The sequence below is a fragment of the Tupaia chinensis genome, unplaced genomic scaffold, assembly GCF_000334495.1.
Source record: "Tupaia chinensis unplaced genomic scaffold, TupChi_1.0 Scaffold000085_1, whole genome shotgun sequence".
Classification (NCBI taxonomy): Eukaryota; Metazoa; Chordata; class Mammalia; order Scandentia; family Tupaiidae; genus Tupaia; species Tupaia belangeri.
In genome coordinates, this window is record NW_006159547.1 from 6,948,440 (window position 1) to 6,972,576 (window position 24,137).

General features: G+C 34.5%; 1 protein-coding gene across 1 annotated transcript in view; it reads left to right on the forward strand.

The window, feature by feature from the left end:
- The window catches only part of PTPRQ (protein tyrosine phosphatase receptor type Q), a 246,341-nt gene extending 223,934 nt beyond the window's left edge, over nt 1–22,407 (forward strand). Inside the window, exons 39-45 of the mRNA XM_006142866.3 lie at nt 3,662–3,738; nt 11,889–12,023; nt 12,214–12,339; nt 14,512–14,660; nt 18,353–18,488; nt 21,910–22,033; nt 22,284–22,407. Of these exons, the coding sequence (XP_006142928.3) occupies nt 3,662–3,738; nt 11,889–12,023; nt 12,214–12,339; nt 14,512–14,660; nt 18,353–18,488; nt 21,910–22,033; nt 22,284–22,321 (785 nt within the window). The 3' untranslated portion in view covers nt 22,322–22,407. The remainder of the gene's footprint in view (nt 1–3,661; nt 3,739–11,888; nt 12,024–12,213; nt 12,340–14,511; nt 14,661–18,352; nt 18,489–21,909; nt 22,034–22,283) is intronic.
- Nucleotides 22,408–24,137: the final 1,730 nt, after the last annotated feature.

Sequence of the window (24,137 nt, forward strand, 5' to 3'; positions counted from 1 at the left end):
GGTCCCCATGCCACAACTCACCATGGTCTGAGCTGGCCCAGATCATGAGCACATGCACAGATGGCCAGTAGACACAGGGAGGACTCTGGACATGAACCTGGATCCTTTCCTATGTGGGTACATTTGCTTTACTAATGGACCACTACCTGACTTCAGAAAGACATTTTGTAAAATAAGACTTTTTATTCCTTTATTATTAATAGCTCAATGCATTAGTACATGAATTTACAATTATAGCTATAAGAAAAGTCAGGCAATTTTAGTTTATTACTTCTAGGATAGGAAGAGAATAAGAATAGTTGATGAAATGAACAACCTTAAAACAACAAAAAACCAATTTCCATTGCTAAGGCCATGACCAAAAAATAATCCGATTTCCTGAGTTGCAGTCCTGTTTACCCCACTATCTTGGTGACTCTGTACTTGTTCTGGTCTCTACTCTGCAAGATTATTGTGCATATGAGATAACCTAGTCATGTAAATTGCTTAGTGCAATACTGGAACATGGGAAGCACTCAATAAATGTCATCTCTTGTGATGATGAATAATACATAGATCATTTATGTTAAAAACATAATAGCTTCCTGGGTAAGTAAGATCAAGTCACACAGTATAGAGAAAACAAGTCTATTTTTCTCATCTGCAATAGAAACAAGTTACAAAGTCATAGTCACGTCTAAGGGCAAGTACACCTCTGTCACACACACACACACACACACACACGGTGCAAGAAACAAGATGTTTAGACCAAGTATATTTTTTTCATTGTGCTTGCAAAGACCCATAAAGTTGAAGAAATAGATATTTTCTCTGTGGAGAATGAATTCATTTTAATAGAACCTGAATTTTAGCTTGAAACAGCTAAGTGAAGGGCACTGTTTCCCCTGAGTAATGTAGGAAGTAGAATTTCAAATATCACAGTGCATTTTAGAAGATATTGGCTTACAGGGCTTTAAGATATTAGAATTAGCAGTAAATACTTACAGAAGAGATTTCTAAATCTCTGTTTGACAGGACACTATTACCTTCAGAAATATTCCAACACCACAAAAAAAAAAAAAAAAAAAAAGCTTAGTTTGATGGTTCTAAACAGGAATGGTGAGTGAATAGAAACATGATGTCTTCCGTTCCTTAATTATAAGACTATCCACAATGTCATTAAAATAATTATAGCATACAAAATTCAGTATCTTTGGGCTATAAATAATTTGCAGAAATTTGTTTAAATGTTGCTCCTTTTCTAAATTTAAACACATTGAACAGGTAATTATAGTTACTAAAGTATAACTAAATCATCTTACTATATAATATGTGCTTAAGATTTAAGAACATGAGAACATGTATTGAATACTTACCATAGTCATATAAGTTTTCCTCAAGAAAAATGAAAGAAAATCAATGTTATAACTAAACATCATAATTGAGTTAACTAAGGAGGAGAAAAGCTAAGCAATTCATTCTGGAACATATGTAGAGTAGTACATCATTTAAAATTCAAACCCAATACCATTTACACAATTTTTAAATTAAAACCAAAACCCCTCAAGAATAGGAACCAGCAGATGACATAATTGTTATGGCACTGGACTTTCTCATGGTCTACTGTGGTTCGAATCCCAGACCTGGTGGCTTGAAACTCACACCAGGCACATGTGTGTGCATGCCCAAAATCCCAAGAGGACAACGGAGAAGAAGGGATTGCAGCATGGTCATGCAGCCTGGGGAATGAGTTTTTGCTTTCTGTCTTTCTATTTTCCCTCTTTCTGGTGAGCACATATGCCTTTTAGCAAAAACTTCTCTACAAAATTTTTTTTTAAAAAATTAAGTAGTGAGTCCAGCAGTTGGCATGGTGGTTAAAATGGCTGGATCCCACATGGCTAACTGTGGGGTTAGAGTCCTAGACCAGGTGGCTAGAAAAGTACATGTGCGTGTGTGTGACCAAAATTACAAAAAAGAAAATGGAAGAGAAAGAAATAGAGCATGGCCATCCCCTTTGATTGGTGCTTTCTCTCGTTTTCTCTCTGTCTCTGTCTTTCTCTCTTTGTCTCTATCAATTTCTGGTGGTGCATGCACCCTATAGCTAGCGAGCTAATAAATAAATAAATAAATAAATAAATAAATAAAATTTTAAAAATTAAGTTGTAATAGATATTTTATGTCATATTTATGTTTAGTTAAAATTATTACTGCATATTCCAAGCATAATAATTTGGTTAAAATTCCTAGAAAAAATAATTTCTGATACTCTTTTGAAAAAAAGTAATGATCACAGAGTATTTCATTTTACTCAGTCTTAAAATATTACAAATAATTAGAAATTGATATTTAAGAACAATATACAAATAAAGAAAAAGTATAATGATCCAGAAGTAGCTCTAAATACATACGTCTGATGAAAGTGATGTTTTGTGTTAGGGAGAAAGGATAGAATGCTGAAAAATCAGGACTTATTCTCCCCAAACAATAAAAATATATTTTTACTTATTCCTTAAAAGGTAATAAATCCCAATAGGGGGGAAAAAAGACACAGTAAATCCCAATGGGTTACAGATTGCAATACTTAAAACCAGGAAAACTCATTTTAGTTCCATATGAAACTATAGATGAATTCATAAAAATAAGAATGTTTGTTATGACAACTTGGAGAAAACACATAGATCATAAAAATGAAACACATACTGAAAAATAATAAGAAAATTAGTTATATATTAAGTTGTTGGGAAAGTCATGTTGCTTTTATGAATAGAAAAAACATAGAAAAGTATGTCATGACTTTCCCAATAACCCAATAATAATGTAAATTTTATGTATGACAACATAACAGTATCAAAGACAAATGATAAATATGAGAAAAAAATATGCATACTCCAAAAGCCTTTTGTTTTCAACATAAGATATTTTTTAAATAAAAAATAAAAAATATGAAAGATAATTAATAGAAAGAGCACTTAAAATGATCAGTAAACACAAATAGAGAAGCTTAATTTCTAACAGTCAAGAAAATCAGAGACATCAATTTTTATCGAGAGAGCACAAATTTTAAATGTTCAATAATATCTTGAGATAGTGAAACTCAGAGAAAGCAAAATTGTTCAAATATTATGTTCATAATATAAATTGACAGAATTAGAGAACAATTTGAGAGTATCTTCCCAAATTTGAAATACTTATACATGATTTGGGCATTTCCTGCTGGAATTTTACAAATACACTTCTTCATGTATGCAAAAGTTCAATTATATTTATTCAACATTTCACCAAAAAAAAAGGAAAAATAAAATCATTATAAATAGTTAAATATATTAAAGTCAAACAATAAAATGCTGAATGACGTTTTTAATAATGAGCTAAGTGTCTTTATTTATGCAATATAGAAAAATAAAAGTGAAAAGTGTAGTTTGAAGAACAGAGTGTATATTACGCCATGTTAGTAAATTTTCTAAGAATGCATATAGAACATTCTAGGAAATATGTGAGAACATATTAATAGTCATCGTCTCTTTGTAGTAGAAATAAAGGATAAGAGGAAATTCTTTAATTATATATGCATCTATTATGTTGTAACATTATAACATAAATTCTATTGCATGATTTTTATAGTAAAAAAATAGTGACAATTTAAAAAACTACTATGCATTGACTCCTTGTATTTTTTTTCTAGATAATAATAACAGAGTGAAGCTGATAGCTGATGCTAGTATTCCAGGATCAGATTATATTAATGCCAGCTATGTCTCTGTAAGTTATAATTTTTATATATTTTATATTTCCACAAAGCATAAATTTTTTACATTGTATTACCATTCCAAGTATTTAAAACAACAAATTCATTGCAACTTTTATGGCCCTTAATGTGCTAGTTACTTACAACAATATTATGTACCCCAATTTTATAGGTGGGGATATGGAGGATCCTAATAAAGATTTCAAATTAGCAACAATTTGTGGCAGATATAAAATCTTAGGTTTTTACACTATCTCATATACTTTCTTAGTGTATCCTTTGTATAAAAAGAGGCCTACCAATTTCTCTTTCATTAAAAACAATAGTCAAATGGGCAGTCATGTCGACACAGTACAAAAACTGTTATGCACATCTTCCTTTCAGATTTGCAGTCCTACAATGGAGTCACGATGCCCTGTTCTTTCTAGCTTCAGCTACTTATATGAAATGAGTACTCTATTATAGCTACTCAATAAATAGCATCAATGTATCAACAAGGAGAGAATTGTGATACACTCACTGTACTATTTTGCACATCATAGAGAAGACATGCTTGCTGAATTGGATTGAAAATGGAATGAAACCAACTTGTTTTCTTTGTCCTTCGCCATGACTTTTGTTCCATCAATATCCATTACCACCTCAAGTACACAGAAACCCTACATGTACTCAAGACCTCCGCCTGGTTGACACATATGCACATATATTTCATTATTCTCATGGACTCTTAGAATGAAAAGTACTCGTATAGTCTAATTTAACATTTTTCTTTGGGGTTCTATCAAAGAGAATTCTGAAAATTAAATGTTAGCCTCTCTTGTCATTGATTTAGCCACTTTCTCCAAAAGTAGATGTTTCTTTTCCGCACAACTCTATTATATGATATATTTTTAAAGTGAATTTGACTTTTTTTTTTTGTGAGGTGGACAAAGGAAAAAAAGAGAAAAGGAGAAAGAGAGGTCCCTCTCCACAGGCTCTCATCATGGTACAACCCCAGCCCCAGCCCAGCCTTAGCCAGCCCAGATAAATGGGTACTAGAGAGCACACACAGAGGGAAACCTCCAAACGTGAACCCAGGACTGTCCCATGTGGCCCAGCATCACGGAGTATTGCGTGACCATTTTGCCGCTGGTGCTGGCCCTATACAATTTTATTTTTAAATTTTTGTTTATTTATTTTAGGTTTCCACCATAGGGCATGTGTGTTCACTGAGGAGAGACTGAGGGAGACAGAGAGAGGGAAAGTGAGAAAGCACCACTCTGAGGGATGGCCATGCCACAGTCACTTCTCCATTCTCAGCTTGGGATTTGGGGCATGCACACACATACCCGACGTGATTTCAAGCCACCAGATCCAGAACTTGGACCGATGTGAGAGTCCAGCATCTTAGTCATTATGCCACCTACCGGCCTCTATAATTTTATTTTTTATTCTTATATACAAATCAACAGCTCATCTCCTCTAAAGTTGTACCAGATACGAAGCAACAGTATAGAATATAATTATGATTAAGACACCAAACAATTTTGTTACATATAATTGAACTACACAGATGACATAAGAAAAGTAATATGCGTGGACTCCCCAGTGTTCCCTCTAAATATTATGGATTGTTAGCAGGCAGCCATGGGCAAATGATAATGTGATATGACTAATAAGCCAGAAAGCCTGAAGACATATTCTGCTGTAATCAAGTGATACTGTAATACAATAAATCTTAAATCTTACAACAAAGTCACTATGACCTATGTGTAACAATATGCATAACCATAACTGGGCTGCATAATAAGCAGGCCCAGATGGAAACTATTTCACATGAATGCAGATTTCTACATTGGGGTGAGATATATACAGTATTGCCTTACTTTTTGAGGGAAACCTCCATTGTTTAGGATGCCAGGGACAGAGGGGAATAGATATAATGATGGTATTGTGGTGGTCATCACCACTCCACTTCCAAATTCTGGCAGTCTTCAACTTAGGAAAGAATATCTGACTCCTCAGTTTCCCTCCACATCCCAGTTTGTGCCAGGGCACCCCATCTTAAAGTTCATGAACACATGTCCTAGGAGCAAAAGATGGACATCACATGTGAATAAATTTAGAGTTCTGTCTTAGAAAACTGGGGGCAAAAGGAAGAGAACAACAAAGAGAGGTAAGGAAGAAAGAAAGACAACTGGGGTTCAAATTGAAAGGGAAAATGCTGAAATCTGGAGAAGAAAAAGTGGAGGGCCAAAAAGTCTGAAGACTGGGAACCTCTAAACCACTCTAAACCTTGGCTAGGCTAAAATCCCAGTACATGTATTCCTTTGCTGTTGACCATTTCTAGGAATTTTGTTCCTGGACCTAGGATTCAGATGAGCCTAGGAAATTTCGATGGAAGATGGATTTGGATGGATTTGTGTGTGTGAGAGAGAGAGAGACAGAGGAAGGACCAGGATAAGTTTTTGGTTTTGCTATAGATCATGTACACTTAGCAGAGTGAGAGAGAGGAAAAGTGAGACATCAGTCCCTGGGGAGGACAGCCATGGTGCCATTTTCCTCTAGGATTTTGGGCATGCACACACACATACCTGGCTCATTTCTTAAGCCACAGAGTCAGGAACTCCAACCACAAAGTCAGCCTTGTGGGCTCTAGCATCTCAACCAACACAGCAGTAGCTGGCCCAGAGAAATTTTATAAATCAATTGAAATCAATTGCCCTCTCCTCTTTGTTCCCACCACATTTTGTATATTTGCATGGCCCTTGTCCCATTCTAACTTGTATCTCATTTTTTGTCTTTTCGGTGTGAGGAAGAGTGTAAGGTACTGGGCTCTCTATGAGGAGAAATATCCATATTTCTGCTTGTCTAAGTACCTTAAGGGTTTTACAATCTTTATCATTTTAATTTCAGTAATTCAGTGTACAATTAGGAACCACAAAACACACATACAAAAACCTATACACATGTCATTATTTGCACATTATTAACAGAGATATACTATATAGTTTGTGGTCTGTTAGAATGAACAATCTCCGACTTTATGGCATTTAATCATTTAAAAGGGACATATACACACACACAAACAAATGTGTACATACCCCCACACACACACACATACACACACACATACATATATATAGGCATTTGCAAATGTATCACCATCAGTGTCTGGCAAGTTTTCTTTAGCACAATAAACAAAACAATTGATAGCATTATTTGAACTGAATTAAAAAACATTTCGGGACCAGCAGTTAGTGTAATGGCTATGTCTCTGGACTCCCATGTAGTCGACTGCGATTGGAGTCCTAGATCCAGTTTCTTAAAACTCACAGTGGGCGCATGTGCGTGCATGCCCAAGATCCCAAGAGGAGAATGGAGGAGAAGGGATTGTGGCATGACCATTCCCCCTTGGGGGTGATTTCTAGCTTTCTGTCTCTATGTCTCTTTTCTCTCTGTCTCTCTGTCTATCTGCCGAGCACACGCACCCTATAGGAAAAAAACACTCTAAAAAAGAAAAAAAAATTCACAATTTGTTTTTCTTTGAGCTCAACCTAATCATTTTCTTATATAGGTAAATAAAAGAAACTGTTTAAGGACATTGATAGGCACTAAAATTTCATTATTTCCTGTATATACTAGGGATAAATCTTAATATAAAAATTCTCAGCAGGTTTATTTTTTAAAACAACTTTATATTCATATAGCATGTCAAAGTTCTCAAAACAGCTTCACATGTATTCTCTCACAAAATCTGAAGATGTGTGAAGTGTGCAAGAAAATAATCATTATCTGAAGTGTGCAAGAAAATAATTATCTCTGATTTACAATTAGGAAGCTGAAGATTAGCTCATTTAAGTGCAGGATTACAAAGGAAGCAGAATCCTTGTCTCTAGGCCTGTACGTTGTTATTATTCATACTTACTGCCTCCTTCCACACAAATCTAGAGCAAACACTTTTTATCACTAAACTTCATGCTAAAATTATTGAAAAAAATATACAGATAATTTAGATGCTCATGGTTGAACGCAGAATAGTTAAATCTCAAAGCAAAAAGAAAATGATTGTTGTTTCTCCATGAACATGTGTTACTGTAAAACTGTCCGTGTAGACAAATTTACTGGATATAAATGAATAGCTGGTGAGTAAGATTAGAAAAAAGGAAAAAAAAAAGCATTGATTTGCAAGGAATACTAAACTTACTTTTTTAACAGGTAGTTCTACAATGTCTAGGCTAAGTGGGTACTTCATAGCTGATGACTGAGTTTGTAAAAAGCAGCATTATATTTGAGTGGGTCTGTGGGTGTGCTTCACAGTTCAGATAGACCTGGGTTCAAATTCCCTATCTGCCATTTTGGAGCTGTATGACATTAAACTCACTGAGTTAAGTTTCTATATTTATAATGTAGGAATAGTAATTTCTTCCTAGAAGATTCCATGGAGATAAAAGAAGATGACATGTACAAACAGTGGATTACATTACACGACACATAGGAAGCATGCTATTTTTATTACTGGTATTTGGTTGTAATAGACTCTATGCTTTTCTGGCTGGTAATCCAGAGGAAAAAATCTTTGAAGCTAACTTAAGGGCTACAAGGTAAAGTGTCATCTGTGGTCAAAGATTATAATGAAAATTAACATGCAAAATGAGTTTCTCACTTTGTTCCAGTTATCATAGGGCTTGAAAACCAGATCAAACTAGTGATAATCTAATCAAAGCCATCTGTATTTTAATTAAAGGAAAAAATTTCTAAGAAGTTTCCTCTCAGAAAAACTTAAAAGTTTGTGTACAAATATTTAAAGATAGAGGCAAAAATAGTAAACAGAATGACTTCTTTCTACCATTCTCATAAAATACAGTTCCTATGACTCTTAATCACTTTACCTTTAAATAAATGTTTTACCTGGTGCTTTACCTTTCCAAATAAATTTGCTTATACAGAAAGAATATTTAAATGTACATTAGATTATCTATGTGGGAATCAAGGAATAAATGTAGACCATCTAAGGCTATATTGACATGCCAGATGGTATACATGGTATATTAAAATAAATTAAAATAAGGTTTACAAAGAATGTTTACCAGCCTGGATAACTGAGATTATATTGTTATTTTTATAAATAAATGTTATCAAGATTTTATAGAAAGAATAATTCCAATTATGTTTATATGTATGATATTATACAGTATAATACACAGAATATAATATGCAACATACAATCCATATCACTTTACAGGGAACCCAGTTTCCCTCTAAGGATGTGGCCTTAGCATTGCTTGACAGTGGGTCTTTATTTCCTCCCATTCACACTCAGCATGAAGGGAGGTGAGCTGCCTCATTCCTCATTGCCACTTCCACATCATTCTTTCTCCCTTCTCCCTAAAATCACCAGCCAGGATTTATGTCACCAAGTCCATGTCTCTTTTTAGAAGTTAACTATCATCTCCTAAGTTGCTCTCTCATTTTTTACAGATGTATCTCAGGATAACTGCTCCTATTTCAACACTACTTCTCTCATAATATTTAGTGGTGTCAGAATCCATATTGATTGTCGATCCAGGACCCACCATGTAGCCTAGTGGCTAAGAAAGCTGGATCCCACATGGCTGACCACTCTTCAAATCCCAGCCTAGAAGCTTAAAAAAACTCTCTGACAACACCCTGCTGGGGTGCTTTTTCTCTCTATCTCCCTCTTGTCTCTCTGGTGAGTGCATGCATCTTCTAGCAATGAAACATACAGATAGATAGGTATATCCATTGTCCTGCTCATCACCATCTTGACCTCTTCTCTTCCAATGACTTATCTTCCACTTGACCTAATCACTTTCTCTCATTTTTATAAAGTAGACCTTATACCAGTAATAGTTGTAGCCTCTCTGTAATCGTAAATGCAAGCATCTCACTATCTTTCCAAAATCTTTTTTCTCAGGTCATTGTACTGATTATTTTTAAAACCTGCTCTTACAGTCCACTGATCCTATCATATATCCAATTATTTCTATCCATTCAGTACTTTGTTTTCCTCCTTAGTTAGTTTGAATTTCATGTCCTTTTGGTTTGTGTCTTCCATGGTATAAACCCTCATTTTATAAATTGCTATCTTTTAGTCTCAATCTCTTTGTAAATCCCCAAACGTGGTTAAATGAAACTCTGGAATGAATCCAGAAATGGTGACACAAGTGGGCAAGTACTACTGGGGGATTGCTGAGTCCACAGGGGAGGCCAGAGTTTAATTCGAGTCCCAATAGGCCAGGAATGGTGGCATACATCTATGGTCTTATATGGAGTATCTAAAATGATTTGGTATTCAAAAATATAGAATCTTTTAAAATATGAGGTCATTTTATAACAAGCACATAGTTCATGTATTAATTGAAAACTAAAAAATACTTTAACTATGTAAATATCAATGCAATATAGGTGTTATATCTTTCTCGAGCTACTTACATCCAAATGCATTTGCTACTTAAGGTCCATTACAAGGAAAAGTTGGAGATTTTTTGACAATGGTGTAGAAATGAGAGTAAAAACATTAGTAATACTAACACAGTGTTTGAATAGGGTGGGCTGAGAGACTTGGATGGAGGGTCATGACATGGCAAGGCTTTCAAAAATACCTCTCTCTTTCTTTCATTAAATAAATAAGTAAAACTTCTTTATGGATTCTTGTCTCTAATCACATACTACTGCATGTGATTAGACAAAATTCATGATCACAACAACATGTTTTACCTTTTTTTTATTTTGTTAATTTTTTTTAAGGTTTTGGCCACAGGACATGTGCACTTGCTGGAGAGACAAAGATAATGACAGTGAGAGGAAAAGTGAGAAATTACTCCCCAGGGAGGATGACCATGTCACAGTCCCTTCTCCCCCACTATTCGCTCAGGATATTGGGTACACATGCCTGGAATGATTTTCAGATTGCCAGATCTGGGCTTGAACCTCCGACAGACATGCAACCCACTGGCCTTCAACCTGTTTCACTTTAGTCATGGCCATCAACTTACCCTAATCTATACAATCTCTCTGTCTTCTGAATTACTATTTCATTCCTACTCTCCTCCCAACATCCTGTCCCCCGTTTTCACTTATATAGGATGACCTTGTACATTATTGTACTGATACAATAGAAGCAGTTAAAAAAGAACCACCACAAGGTTTTCTGCCTATTGCATCTATGTTCATAGACCCAATCCTTCTCCTGTGCCTAGAATATAGATCAACTATAGATAAAGTGCTGTAGCCCCTGGTAATAGCAAACCCTCCTGCTCAGGCACTAGACACCTCCCTTTGCTACTGCAGAACATAGACTGAGGAGTTTTGTCTCTCTTCTGCACCATCAATTTTACCCTTCAGCAACCAAACATATCATTTCTCTCATTTTAAAAAATGCTGATACTACAACTCTCTCTAGCTACTTCATTGTTGCTCTGTGTCCAGTTTACACCATGGTCCCTTGGAGAGTTGTCTATGCTTGCTGTTTTGAATATCTTTCCCATCTTATCTCAACTCTCAAGTTAGGCTTTCATGCTAAGCAAGCACAACACTGAAAGGACTATTTTCTAGCATCAAGTCTCAATCCTCTGTTGACTTGTTAACAGCTCTGACTCTTTCATCTTTGTCTCATTGGTTTTCTCATCTTTGTAACCTTCAAACATTGAAATGATGTAGAAGTCAATCCTTGAATTTACTGTCTCTTTTTAAATTTATTTCCTTGGTGATCTCATACTTTCTCTTGACTTTCAGTAAGATCTACATGTAGATTATTTTCAAATTTATGTCTCTAATTTGAACTTCTTCCCAAATAGCAAACTCATGTACTTATTGCCTCCATAGCATTTCCTCTTGATTATCTAATAGGAATTTCAAGTTTAATATATCGGTCTGTGTGAATTCTTTATTTTCCCTCTAGCCCTTCTCAACCTGAAGTCATTACTGATTCTTCTTTTTCTCTCTTTCCCATCAGGAAATTCTGTATAGTATAAAGTTACAAGTAGGCACTGAAAATTTATTAATCTAAGACTATTTGGTATTCAAAAACACAGTCTTTTCAAATATTAGGTCTTTTTACAGATAGCATATTTTTCTGTATGGTCAAAAAGTACTGATCAAAACTAAAAAAATACTGTACCTATGTAAATATCAATGCAGTGTATGTATTATGTTGTCCTAGGGCTACTTGTGTCCAAACGAATTTATTGCTACTCAAGGTCCATTACCGGGAACAGTTGGAGATTTTTGGAGAATGGTGTGGGAAACAAGAGCAAAAACATTAGTAATGCTAACACAGTGTTTTGAAAAGGGACGGGTAAGTAATGTGGAGTCTTTTCATAAAAGGTTACTTTACAATTGTGTTGATATATGTGTGACTATTTCAGCTAATTCTTAGAGTCCTCAATAATGTGAACATCTATAAAGCTGTTTTAACTGAGTAGCAATGATTGTAAAATATACCAATATGACAATAATTCTTGACTGGCAATGTTCTCTGAGTGCAGATCAGATGTCATCAGTATTGGCCAGAGGACAACAAACCAGTTACCATCTTTGGAGATATAGTGATCACAAAGCTGATGGAAGATGTTCAAATAGATTGGACCATCAGGGATCTGAAAATTGAAAGGGTAAAAACAGGGTGGGAAAGAAGAAAATAAAATAAAATATTAATGATCTGATGTCTAAAGCAAAATTGATTTCTAGAACTAACCCTTACAAGGACACCTATATGTTTAATAATGTATTTCTATTGCTATCTAAATAGAAGTTTTGGATTAATATCAGAATTCTCCAAGAGTGGACATCAAAAAGTTTGTGGAAAAAATAGTGCAAAAAATTTTTATTTGAAATCCATCTATACTTTTTAAATAATTTGGATTTTCCATGAACTTTTTGAAGACCTCTTCTTTCACTGTGTTTAATCCCAGATCACATGGTTAAACAGTGTATTAATCAATTAGCATCAGATTTTTTTGATGGATTAGAGAAGAAAGAAAAACAATTAGATCATTAGGTTTGTTTTATTTGATAATGAAACTGTATTATTTGACTTAAGATAGCAACCTCTCAAATCACTCATCTCTGATGAAATGCCAGTTTTTATTTAATCCACAACCAACACAGTGGACATAGTGTGTAAACCCACTTTATCGGTTTACATAAATGCCTGTAGAGAAAGTGATATAAATATCTTTATATTTTCTGATGTATCAGATACTCAAAACCTGTGTTTTGAATAATTCATGAATGCATTTATTTGGGGTCAAAATTATTTCATTTTGACTTAGGTATTCCACTTTATATTCATAAGTCATAGCATCATTTTGTACTCCTTTAACACATATAACTATGATGTATAATTTAAAAATTAAAATTTTGATAAAAACAAAATTTAGTATTCTGAGTACTACAAGATGTTACCCTTAATTTAAAAAAAAAAATTTGAGAGGTTTTTGCTATAGGGCACATGCGCTCGCCAGAAATACAGAGAGAGACAGAGAGACAGAAAGCGAGAAATCACCCCCCAGGGGGAATGGCCATGCTGCAATCCCTTCTCCTCCATTGTCCTCTGGGGATCTTGGGCACACACGCACACATGCCCAGCGTGAGTTTTAAGCCACTGGTCCGGGATGCGAACCGTGGTCGGGACTACATGGGAATCCAGCGACATAGCCATTACGCAAGCTGCTGGTCTCCTTGATTTGAATATTAATATTCTATATTAACATTGATTTACAAGTTTCCTTATTGTTTTAATTCAGAATGAAAGGCAATTCTCTTTTTTATTTAATTTTTTTATTATTTATCTATTTACATTCAGTCACTGTGTATCATTACAGCATACCAAATGAATTTTCCCATTATGAGTACACTGTGTATTGGTTCAGTCAAAGGTATTACCATATACATTATCATCAACAGATAATTTTCCTTTTTTTTGTCTCTTAAATGTTTTGCTTCTTTCTTTTTCCCCTTGATTCCCTCCCTCTCACCTTCCCCCATTTCCCACCCTCCTCCCACGCTATCTCGAGTATCCGCAGTTGCTCCCCCTGCCTTTTATACCTTCCAGTCTTTTGGTTTTAAGGCAATTCTCTTTATTGTAACTAAGAAGATTTCTCTGATAGGAAATAATGAAAACAGTATGTTCTATTTTCTAAATAGTGATTTTAAAATTTGTCTTATTTGTATTATATATATATATATTATTTATATTTAATCTTTATACATCTTTACTAAATACAGTGTGACTTTTCAGATCATACATGCATTGCATATCAAGCCCATGGGCTACAATTTTTAAATATTTTAAGTATTTTAAAGGCCTTTGAAGAACATAATTCAGTCAATAATTTGGAAAAATTCTTTCTTTCTTCTCTAATCCATCTAAAAATCTGATGCTAATTGATTAACACACAGTTTAAAAATTTTGCCTTCCAAAACAGGGACATCAGTTGTCTTCAATCTGCATTGTTGTTTTTAAATAAACTTACATGTTCTTTTTCATTTTTTTTTCCTTAGAGAGGTTTTTGCTATAGGGCACGTGTGCTCGCCAAAAAGACAGAAAGAGAGACAGAAAGTGAGAAATCACCCCCCGAGGAAGGATGGCCATGCCACAATCCCTTCCCCTCCATTCTCCTTTCAGGATCTTGGGCACGCATGCACATGTGGTGCCTGGCATGAGTTTAAACCACCAGGTCCGGGACTCGAATCGCGGTCAACTACATGAGAGTCCAGTGACATAGCCATTACACCAACTGCTAGTCCCAATTTAATCGTTCTTAATTTATCATTTTGTCTAGCATGGGGATTGCATGACTGTTAGACAGTGTAACTTTACTGCTTGGCCTGAGCATGGGGTTCCTGAAAACAGCACTCCTCTAATTCACTTTGTGAAGTTGGTTCGAGCAAGCAGAGCACATGACACCACACCTATGATTGTTCACTGCAGGTAAGAAACAAATATTTCTTTTTTTTTTTTAATCAATTCTTTATTTAGGTAACAAGTTGGTTATGTTCACTGTATTGTATGAAACATCACAATATCTGTAATTGCCCTGTGTGTAGTTAAAATGAGAAACAAATATTTCTTAAACTTTCTATTAAATGCTAGAAATGGTCTTTAAATTCCATATGGTCTTTTTATTATCATGATTCTATTATTTATTTTCTTGTAGAATGTTAATGCGGATTTATTCCAACTTGTAGTTTTCAGATATCTTATTGGTTAAAACAAATCAAGATACAGTTTTTTAAAAGTTCAGATTGCAGAATAAAATGATTAACACATCTAAACACAAGGGTAAATATAGAAAACTGCTATGAGGATTTTTCTAAATTATTGACTAAATTATGTCCTTCAAAGGCCTTTAAAATACTTAAAAGATTTAAAAATCGTAGCCCGTGGGCCAGCCTGTGGCATGTTGGTTAAGACCATTGGATCCCATATGGCCAGATCGACTGCATGAGTCCAGGACCCACAGACTTGGAATAACATGCTGGGCATGTGTGCATGCAGGTCCAAAATCCTGAAGGGAGGGAGAAACGGAGGAGAAAGGACTGGAGAATGACCATCCCCGATAGGGGGTACTTTTTTACTTTCTGTCTGGAATGCACATGCGCCCTCTGGCAAATTGAAAAAAAAAAAATGTTGCCCATCATTGATTTGTGTGTTTGTATAGGATTTTATGAATTTTATAAATAAATATCTGATCTTTCAGTCACTATTAATCTACCATCATGATTTAAATTTTTTTTTGTAAAAGTCTATTTCTAGGTTTCTGAATTACAAAGGCTGAATCTAAGAGAAAATAATTTTTAAAATAAAAATAAAATAAAGTGGCTAATCAAGAATAGTTCCTGGGACCAGCAGTTAGCGTAATGGGTGTCGCTGGACTCCCACATAGTCAACCGCAGTTCATGTCCCGGACTGAGTAGCTTGAAACTCAAGCTGGGCGCGTGTGTGTGCGTGCCCAAGATCCCGAGAGGAGGATGGAGGAGAAGGGATTGCGGCATGGCCGTCCCCCCTGGTGGTGGTGGGGGGAGTGATTTCTTGCTTTCTGTCTCTCTGTCTCTGTCTGTCTGGCGAGCGCATGCTCCCTATAGCGAAAACCTCTCAAAAAAAAAAAGTTCCCGATTTTTACAAAACTTTACTCAAATGTCTTCTTTTGACCTAAGTCTTTGAATACAGTTAATATAATATGACTATGATTGACATTTTTCTCTCCTCATTATTTTTATTGGTATTTAATATTTTTAGAAATAAACCTCAAAGCTACTTAGCATTCTAAATTTCTCTAGACATAGTGGTATGACTTATGTTTGCTGTTTTTTTTGTTTTGTTTTGTTTTGTTTTGCTTTAAAGAGAGATTTTCACTAATAGGGCATATGAGAGACAGAGAAAAAGTGAGAAATCACCTCTCCCCCAGAGAGGAAGGTCATGCTGTACTCCCTTTTCCTCCATTCCCTTCTTGGGCACACACACACACACACACACACATATGCCTGACATGAGTTTCAACATCTCTCTCGTGGGAGTCTAATGCCTTAACCACTGCACAACCCGTTGACCCAATTTATGTTTTCTAGCATGATGTATCTAAGTCAATTTCATCTTGCGTCTCTTACAATTGGAGTTGAGGTTAGAAGAAAGTTATGTAATGTGTTATGATGCTGGTAATAAAAGTACTTCAAATAAGTACATTTATAGACATAGAAAGTAGAATCGTGGTTAGATGGGATATTTATTTAATGAGCACAGAACTTCCGCTTGGGATGATGTAAAGGTATTGAAACTGGATAGTGGTAATGGTTTCATAACATTGTAAATGTATGCTCCCTAATGGTAGGCAAGCTCTTTTTCAAATAACCCCTTTTCAGAGAAGCTTTCCCTGGGGACCCTGTCCTGCCCTGTCTCTTTAACCAGATTTATGTTTCTTCATGGCACCATTATCATTAGACACTTTCTTGACCATTCACCTGCTGCTGTTCTCTAGGACAGAAGCTCCACAGTGCAGGGTCTTTCTATTGTTCACAGCTGAGAATGTTGTCCAAATTAAAATGAAGTCATTTGTGTCACCTTGTGTTCAGCCCTGACTAAGTGGAGCTGAGGAAGGCCGTAATAGGGGTGGTTCCCATGCAACCTGCCTGATAATGAGAACTGTCACAAGGACTCTGCCAAAACTGCAGCCTTGCACAAAAACCACTGTAACCTGACGTGAGGCCCAGAAACTGCCTGTCCAATTCAGGACTGACTCCTGCCCAACCTCGGACTAACGTCACTCTTCTTCTTGATCCTGGTAGCCAAGGATAATTGTCCAAAACAACTTATGTAATCCCTCCTCATTTTTCTTACAAAAACAATTGTCTTTTTTTACCTCCTCAAATACAGGTATGGTCTTAGTTTTCTATTGCAAGCCTATTCCATATTCCAATGCCTATTCCTAAATAAGCATCATTTTTCTTTTAGAAAGTCTTTTCTCCATTTGTTATATAGAGAGTGACACTACTAGACCACAGATACTTAAAATAGTGTTCAGTACTCAAAATATATTGAATGACTCAGTGACTAGGTTATTCTGTTTGGGAATGTGTGTATATGTGTTACCATAATCTGTTTTCATAATTGGTTTTCTGTTGTAATGCTCACAATTTTGTAGTTTGAATCATGGGAAATTGCTATTATTTGACTTTCTTACCTACAAAAATGGCAGTTTCATATAGTTCAAATATTTTTAAGAATAAACAATCTTTAAAATTTTAACATTTTTTCAAATTTACTTCCTTTATTAATCAACTAAATACCTAGGGATATTGTCTTTCTAATAGGAATTTCTGAATCAATGTTGTGAAGCTTATCAATAAATAGTTTTTGTGGAGCATAGACCTGTCCTTTGGTATTAACTAATTTCTAAAAGCAAATAACTGGTCAATTTCTCTATATAAAGGGGATAAAATTATTTTAAAGAAAGAAGTGAGAGGACACATGAGAGTTTGTTTTTTAATATGATGTAGAAGAAATGCTATATAGGTTAAATATTTGACTTTTTAAAAAGAATTATTTAATTTTATTTATTACTATTTTTACATGTGCTATAGGGCATGGGTGCTCACCAGAGAGAGAGAGAAAGTGAGAAAGCAAGCCACCAGGTCCAGGACTTGACTGTAGTCGACCATATGTTAGTTTAGCACCTTAACCACCATACCACCTGCTGGTCTTGATATCTGACATTTTTTTAAATTTAGCATTTCTATTGGTACCAAAAATATGGTCAGTATGAAGTTTCTATTGGTAAAAATTTTCAATGAAATTCTAAAAATTTTTTTATACTTTTATGAAATCCCCTGAAATATTATGAAAGAAAGTCAGTTCAACTGTTGAAAGAAAGAATGAAAGAAAGAAAGAAAGAAAGAAAGAAAGAAAGAAAGAAAGAAAGAAAGAAAGATTCAAATATTTGATGATCATTTTGCTCTGTCTTCACAGTCTTGGTGACAATAAAAATCCAAAGAAATCCCAGAGAAAATCTTCTACATAAGAGAGAAGCCATTCCGAATGTATGGCTATCATAGCTCGTTATCTTTATCACCATTAGTATGAACAATCCTTTGCCGAACAATTTGTATGTGATTTCACTATTTCCACAGTGCTGGAGTTGGAAGAACTGGGGTTTTTATTGCTCTGGACCACTTAACACAACATATAAATGACCATGATTTTGTGGATATATATGGGCTAGTAGCTGAACTGAGAAGTGAAAGAATGTGCATGGTGCAGAATCTGGTAAGCTGTTCGCATGGTAGGCACTTTCTTTCCAACTTACAAACCTACATGGGCAAGTGTTGGGGATGCCTGATGGAGATTATGGGGGAACTGAAGCCCCCATTCCTCAGTCTTCCTTCAGTGCTCTAACTGTCTGCCCATGCTAATTTACTTATACTGATAAGCATGTAGAAAATAATTTATAAAATTGATTTGTCTTTAGCAGTTAGCAAATTTGAGGAACTCAGAAAGGAGTTCCATAACATTTCTTTGGTAAACATGTTAAAGTTTAAACTTGAGGGAAAAAGTTCGAACTGCTGACTATAATGGGATTGTATAAAATCCACTTCTCCGTATGTATCCCTGTTGTTTATTAGTAGTGATAATGACTTGCAAGTGTACTCATGATCTCTTCCACCATGGGGGGGAGCACCCCCACAGAATCCTCAGGTTGTGATCTTACCCCTTCCTTAGGCTCAGTCAGCCAATCAAGATCATGGGTACACTTGAGCATGCACTGCGTACATAGGAAGGTCTTGGAGTGCAAACCTCGAGGCTTTCTGTATGTGGAACTCTTCAGCTTTCTTTGAGCAGAACCTGTACTACTATGTGTAAAGACATTAATGCTCTTAAGAAGATGTGGCTCTAGACCAGAGGCATCCAAACTTTTGGACTGCACAGCCCTTTGGGAAAAGCATTCAATACAGATATATTTATTCTTAAAAATGTAGATTATATAGTAACATAAGGTATGAAGCATAAAATAAATTGGAAAATGTAAGAAAAAGATCAAATGAGTGATCGTTTCAAAACCTTGCTAATTAGGACAGGATACTTCCTTTTTGATAGTGGTTTTAATATTTTAATATCATAAATTATAATTTCTTAAAAAATTTAGATTTTTGTCAGGTTTTATTACATTGTTGTTATTTTTACTTCAGAGAATAGCTGTAAGAAGATTATTCCAGGAGTATGAATTATGTCAACCCTGCCAATTTCTTGTCATTCATTTGGGCTTCCTTGATAAATAGTATTTAATTCATGGTATCTTTGCAGGAATGTTTATTAGTCACTTCAATTCTGTGATGATTAGTTAGATTAAACTAGGTAAGCATTTATAAGCATTTTCTTACATGCTGAGAGGAAATTAAGTATCACTCTTCCTTAGGTTACTTCAGGAATAGGAAATATGATATATACATGCTCATTTCACAGCATATAATATGATAAGACTTCAAAATGTTCATGGAAAAATGTAATTGAAGTACAAGTTTATTTTGGTGCAGAAAAAAATTTAAATCCATGCATTTTTTTTTTCATACCTATTTTCCATGAACTCAAAGACCCCTTGTACAACTGCTATGCAGAGGTACAGAAGTAGGAAGGAACTTCAGTAATACAATACGTTGTTGGGAAAGTCATGATGTATTTTTCTGTTTTCCTATACAAAAATGCATCCTGACTTTTCTATCAGCCCAATATACGCTACTTCTGAAAGGCAACACAGAATTATATTCTATACTCAGAAAAGATGTTTGAGGTCTTTACTCAAAAACCAGATCATATCAGCCCCAGGAGACTGAAAGGCCTTTCTGAGAGAATGCTCTGCAGTGAGATAATCTCCTGATATATTACTGGTGCCTGGATTAGTCTCTTTCTGCTCTGATTCTGCTGAAAATTTAATGGTGTAAACTTGTATGGTGGGAAAAAAATAACTAACATTATGGGTACTTAGATTTTGCCAAACATTTTATATGTGTTATGTGCTGTAGGTCTTACTATATGGGTTTCATAACTTCCAGATGAGAAAATTGAACATCAGAAAAGTTTAATTCATAAAATAGCATGCCTATCTAGGGTAGAAACTGGGATTGAACTCTTTTTCACAACACTACACTGTCTCCTTGGCAATCACACATGATGGCAGAAGGGCCTTGGAAATTGTACGACTGGTCTCATGGAGCTCAGCCTATTCTGCTGGCAGAGTTTACACCTATCATTCTTTCCAGTGGAGACGATGAGATCAGAACAGTCAGAAGTTTCACATATCAAATGCAATTTCAAATTCGACAGTGTTTTTTAAAGAATACCAAAACTCACAAAGTTCAAATAAATTACATCGTATCAACGTATTTCTTCCAATAATATTTATTGTGTGGTGTATAACTCTTTGGGAATTATACTGCGAAGTAACTTACTAGTGATTTCAATAGAATTTTTAATACTTTATAATAACACTTCATTTCTTACCAAAATTGAATTCTGTAACTTGACCATACACCTCACTTGAAAAACTTGACCTCAAATGACTTTTGGATGTTCTCCAATTACATCTGCCCTTAAATGGTAAAGATTGGCTAGCTGTGATAATTATATGAACTATGTCAAGCATTTATTACACAAATACTGTACGCCAAGCACAATAGGAATATAGTAGTGAATCTGACAGAGTACTGCCCTCAAAGAACTGACTTTGTGGTAATGAGCCATTGGTGGAAACATTTCATAATCCATAAAGAAATAGAAATTCCTAATAATGACCAATGATTTCCAAAGATGATTTCAAGAGTTCTAAAAAGGTTTTGAGATATAACCCCTCAAGATGAGTAGTGCTTTTAAGGATGCTCTATTAAATCAATTATCAGTTTGTACATATCTCTAAAATATCTGATGATATTCCTTTAAAGTCAAGTATGTTTCTTATGTAACATGTTACAAACAAAGGTGATTTAAAATGGAGATCTTAAAAGTCTTATCTGCTTTTGGAAAAGTACAAACTCAGAAATGCTAACTGCTGATTGAATTGCATTGAATAAACTTGAAGAATCCAGGTGGTACAGAATTCAACTGAAACATTCAGATGAAACATTAGAAGTCCTTTTCTGGCACCTGGATGTTTAATTTCAATGGCCAACTGCCTTGTATTTACAAATTGGAACCAGGCACTTGACATTAAGTAGGACAAACATCCAGGCGATTAGCAAAATAGTTAAACATATTTTAAATGTATTGATAGTAGGTAGATATGCTCACTCACAGATTTTGAAAGTAAATTTGCACCTGCATTTCAACTGTCATTCTAACAAAATTCTAAAAGAAATTATTCAATGTGATCTATGGCCAAAAAAATGAAACTCATTAAAAATTTAAATAATATAACTTGCCACTCTTTTTCACAAGAAAAAAAGAATATCACAATACTTGGTGTTTAATGAGAAGTAATTTTTAAAAAGCGTTGAAGCTATAAGAAGCCACAGGAATTCAGTAAACCTTATGTTTGAAATGGTAGAAAATTATTTGTATACTATGGTAAATTCCATGTCTCTAATTTAGATGCTTTCATTTGAGTGGAATTCAATGCTATTTTTTGTAACAGTGTTTCTCCTCAGATAAAAATCTCTGCCTCATCCATTTGTTTACCCACTCTTTCTTTGGTGTCTAGGCACAGTATATCTTTTTACATCAGTGCATTCTGGATCTCTTATCAAATAAAGGAGGTAACCAGCCCATCTGTTTTGTTAACTATTCAGCACTTCAGAAGATGGACTCCTTGGATGCCATGGAAGGTAAACAGAGACAATTGTGTACCCAATTGACTAGTTTACCACCTATAACTGAATATTAACTTCAATAACAATCATATGTTAAAGATGTTTTAGAAGCTGAGTTAGTACACACAACAATTTTTGCATTTCTCTCTAAATCAATCTAGAGTGATAGCTTTTTCCATCTACATTACAGTTTTACCATGAAACATTTAAATCTTTTGAAATGTTAACTTTAATACAACCTGTGATATGTTGCTTTATGTTATAGGTGATGTTGAGCTTGAATGGGAAGAAACCACCATGTAAATATTCAGACCAAAGATTAACTGGAAGATATTTTCAAATCCCAGGGGCCAAAATCACCCCTTAATTCTTCTGAATTGGAATGTGCAACCCGAAAGACTTATCTACACTTCCCTTATTGTGCCTTACCAAATGGATTGACTATTTTACAACTAGTTCTAGAAAAGAGCTAATTCAGGATAGTTATTTGCTTTGTGCAGAATAAATATTATCCATTTAAATGTTTAAGGAAAGACATCCCTTAGGTTTTTAAAGTCCTCCCTATATTTGGAATAAGCCAAATATAAAATTATTATATTAGCGTTTATGCTTTAATGTAAATTTTCCCTATATATTAGAGTTCGTTTTGAACCAAAGTTGTAAACGTTGATTCAGTAGTGTTATTTTGGCCTCCAGGGTGTTGACATTTCTTGTGAATAACTTCCAGGACTGTCATAGTGATCTGTACTTCCATGTGCGCCACTGTGTTTTGAATCTTCTGTTTTATGAGTGCTGAGATATCATCTCATGATCCTGAACAGCTGAACAGTAACCCCCTGACACCGCAGGGATTACTTAGCCTTTATCCAACACACAGTAGCTCTTCGGGGACACTTAGGGCTATTTAAATTGCATTGTGATCTGCAGTTTGAAAAAATGAAAAGAAAAATTAAAAGTGCAGTTGTACATATGAATTTATAGAGTATGTACCTTTCTAGCCTACATTTGCACACTTTCAAGCACGCTTGTATCAGTGTATTGTAGATTCAGATACATGGTAAATGGATCTGAGCATTTACCCATTAAATATATATTGAAGTTAATATTAACAGTTGCGAAGGGTTTCTTCTGCAGAAATGTATTAAAAATTAATAAAAACATGTCGTAAGTTGCAAGTTTGAAAATTAATGATGTTCTGCTGTGGTGCCAACAGAGACTTCTGATGATCATATTAAATGGTGTTTATATCTTTTCCTAAGGTGAATAATTGAGTTTATTTGGTGGAAATAAAAACAAGGATTTTACAAGATTGTAGCAAACTAGAATTATTTTTTAAAAGGAAATATTTCATCTTCCATTTTATTAGACAGTGACGATGTACTGAGTATTGAATTGTATTAAATTATCGTGTCATCAATTTCCATTAAGGGTCATAAAACTTAATAATATTAATTCTATTTATTTAATAAGAATTATATATTATGCTTATTTCTCCTGGAATATACATATAGAAAATGTAATGGCCAATAAAATAAAGTTTTAATGAATTGAGTTATTTTGTGGCATGATTTTAGAGGTCCCTATATAAATACATATTTGATGTTGTATCACATATTAAGATACAGTTGGTAATTTTATTAGTTATATTATATAAAATATTATAGAAAATGAAGTTTTCCATAGAACTATTATACAATGGCATACTATAATTTATGTAATATAAATAATTAATATGTAATTTGTTAATTAATATGTAATTTATCCAAGGCCTAACCATGGATAGTCAGTAATTTTAATATGTTATTCATTATTCAAGAAATTAAATTCTTTAGCCTCACAAGCAGTCCCTTGAAAAGTATGAAATTTACTTTCTGTTTTTTCATGGCAAAGAAGTATAAATAAATACAACCCACTACTATTCCAACCATGTTAACTCTATAGAAAGTTACAGAAAACAATAAAACGTGATGAGAACTCTAAAAGAGTCAAGATGGATATTTACAAGTTTTTTACTTTATTTTATGTCAGTCATTTAAAATGTATGGCAAGCCAGTATGGATTTTTGTATTCGTGAAAGACAGATGATGTAGCCTGTGGAAAGTATTGGCAAGGTTACTTT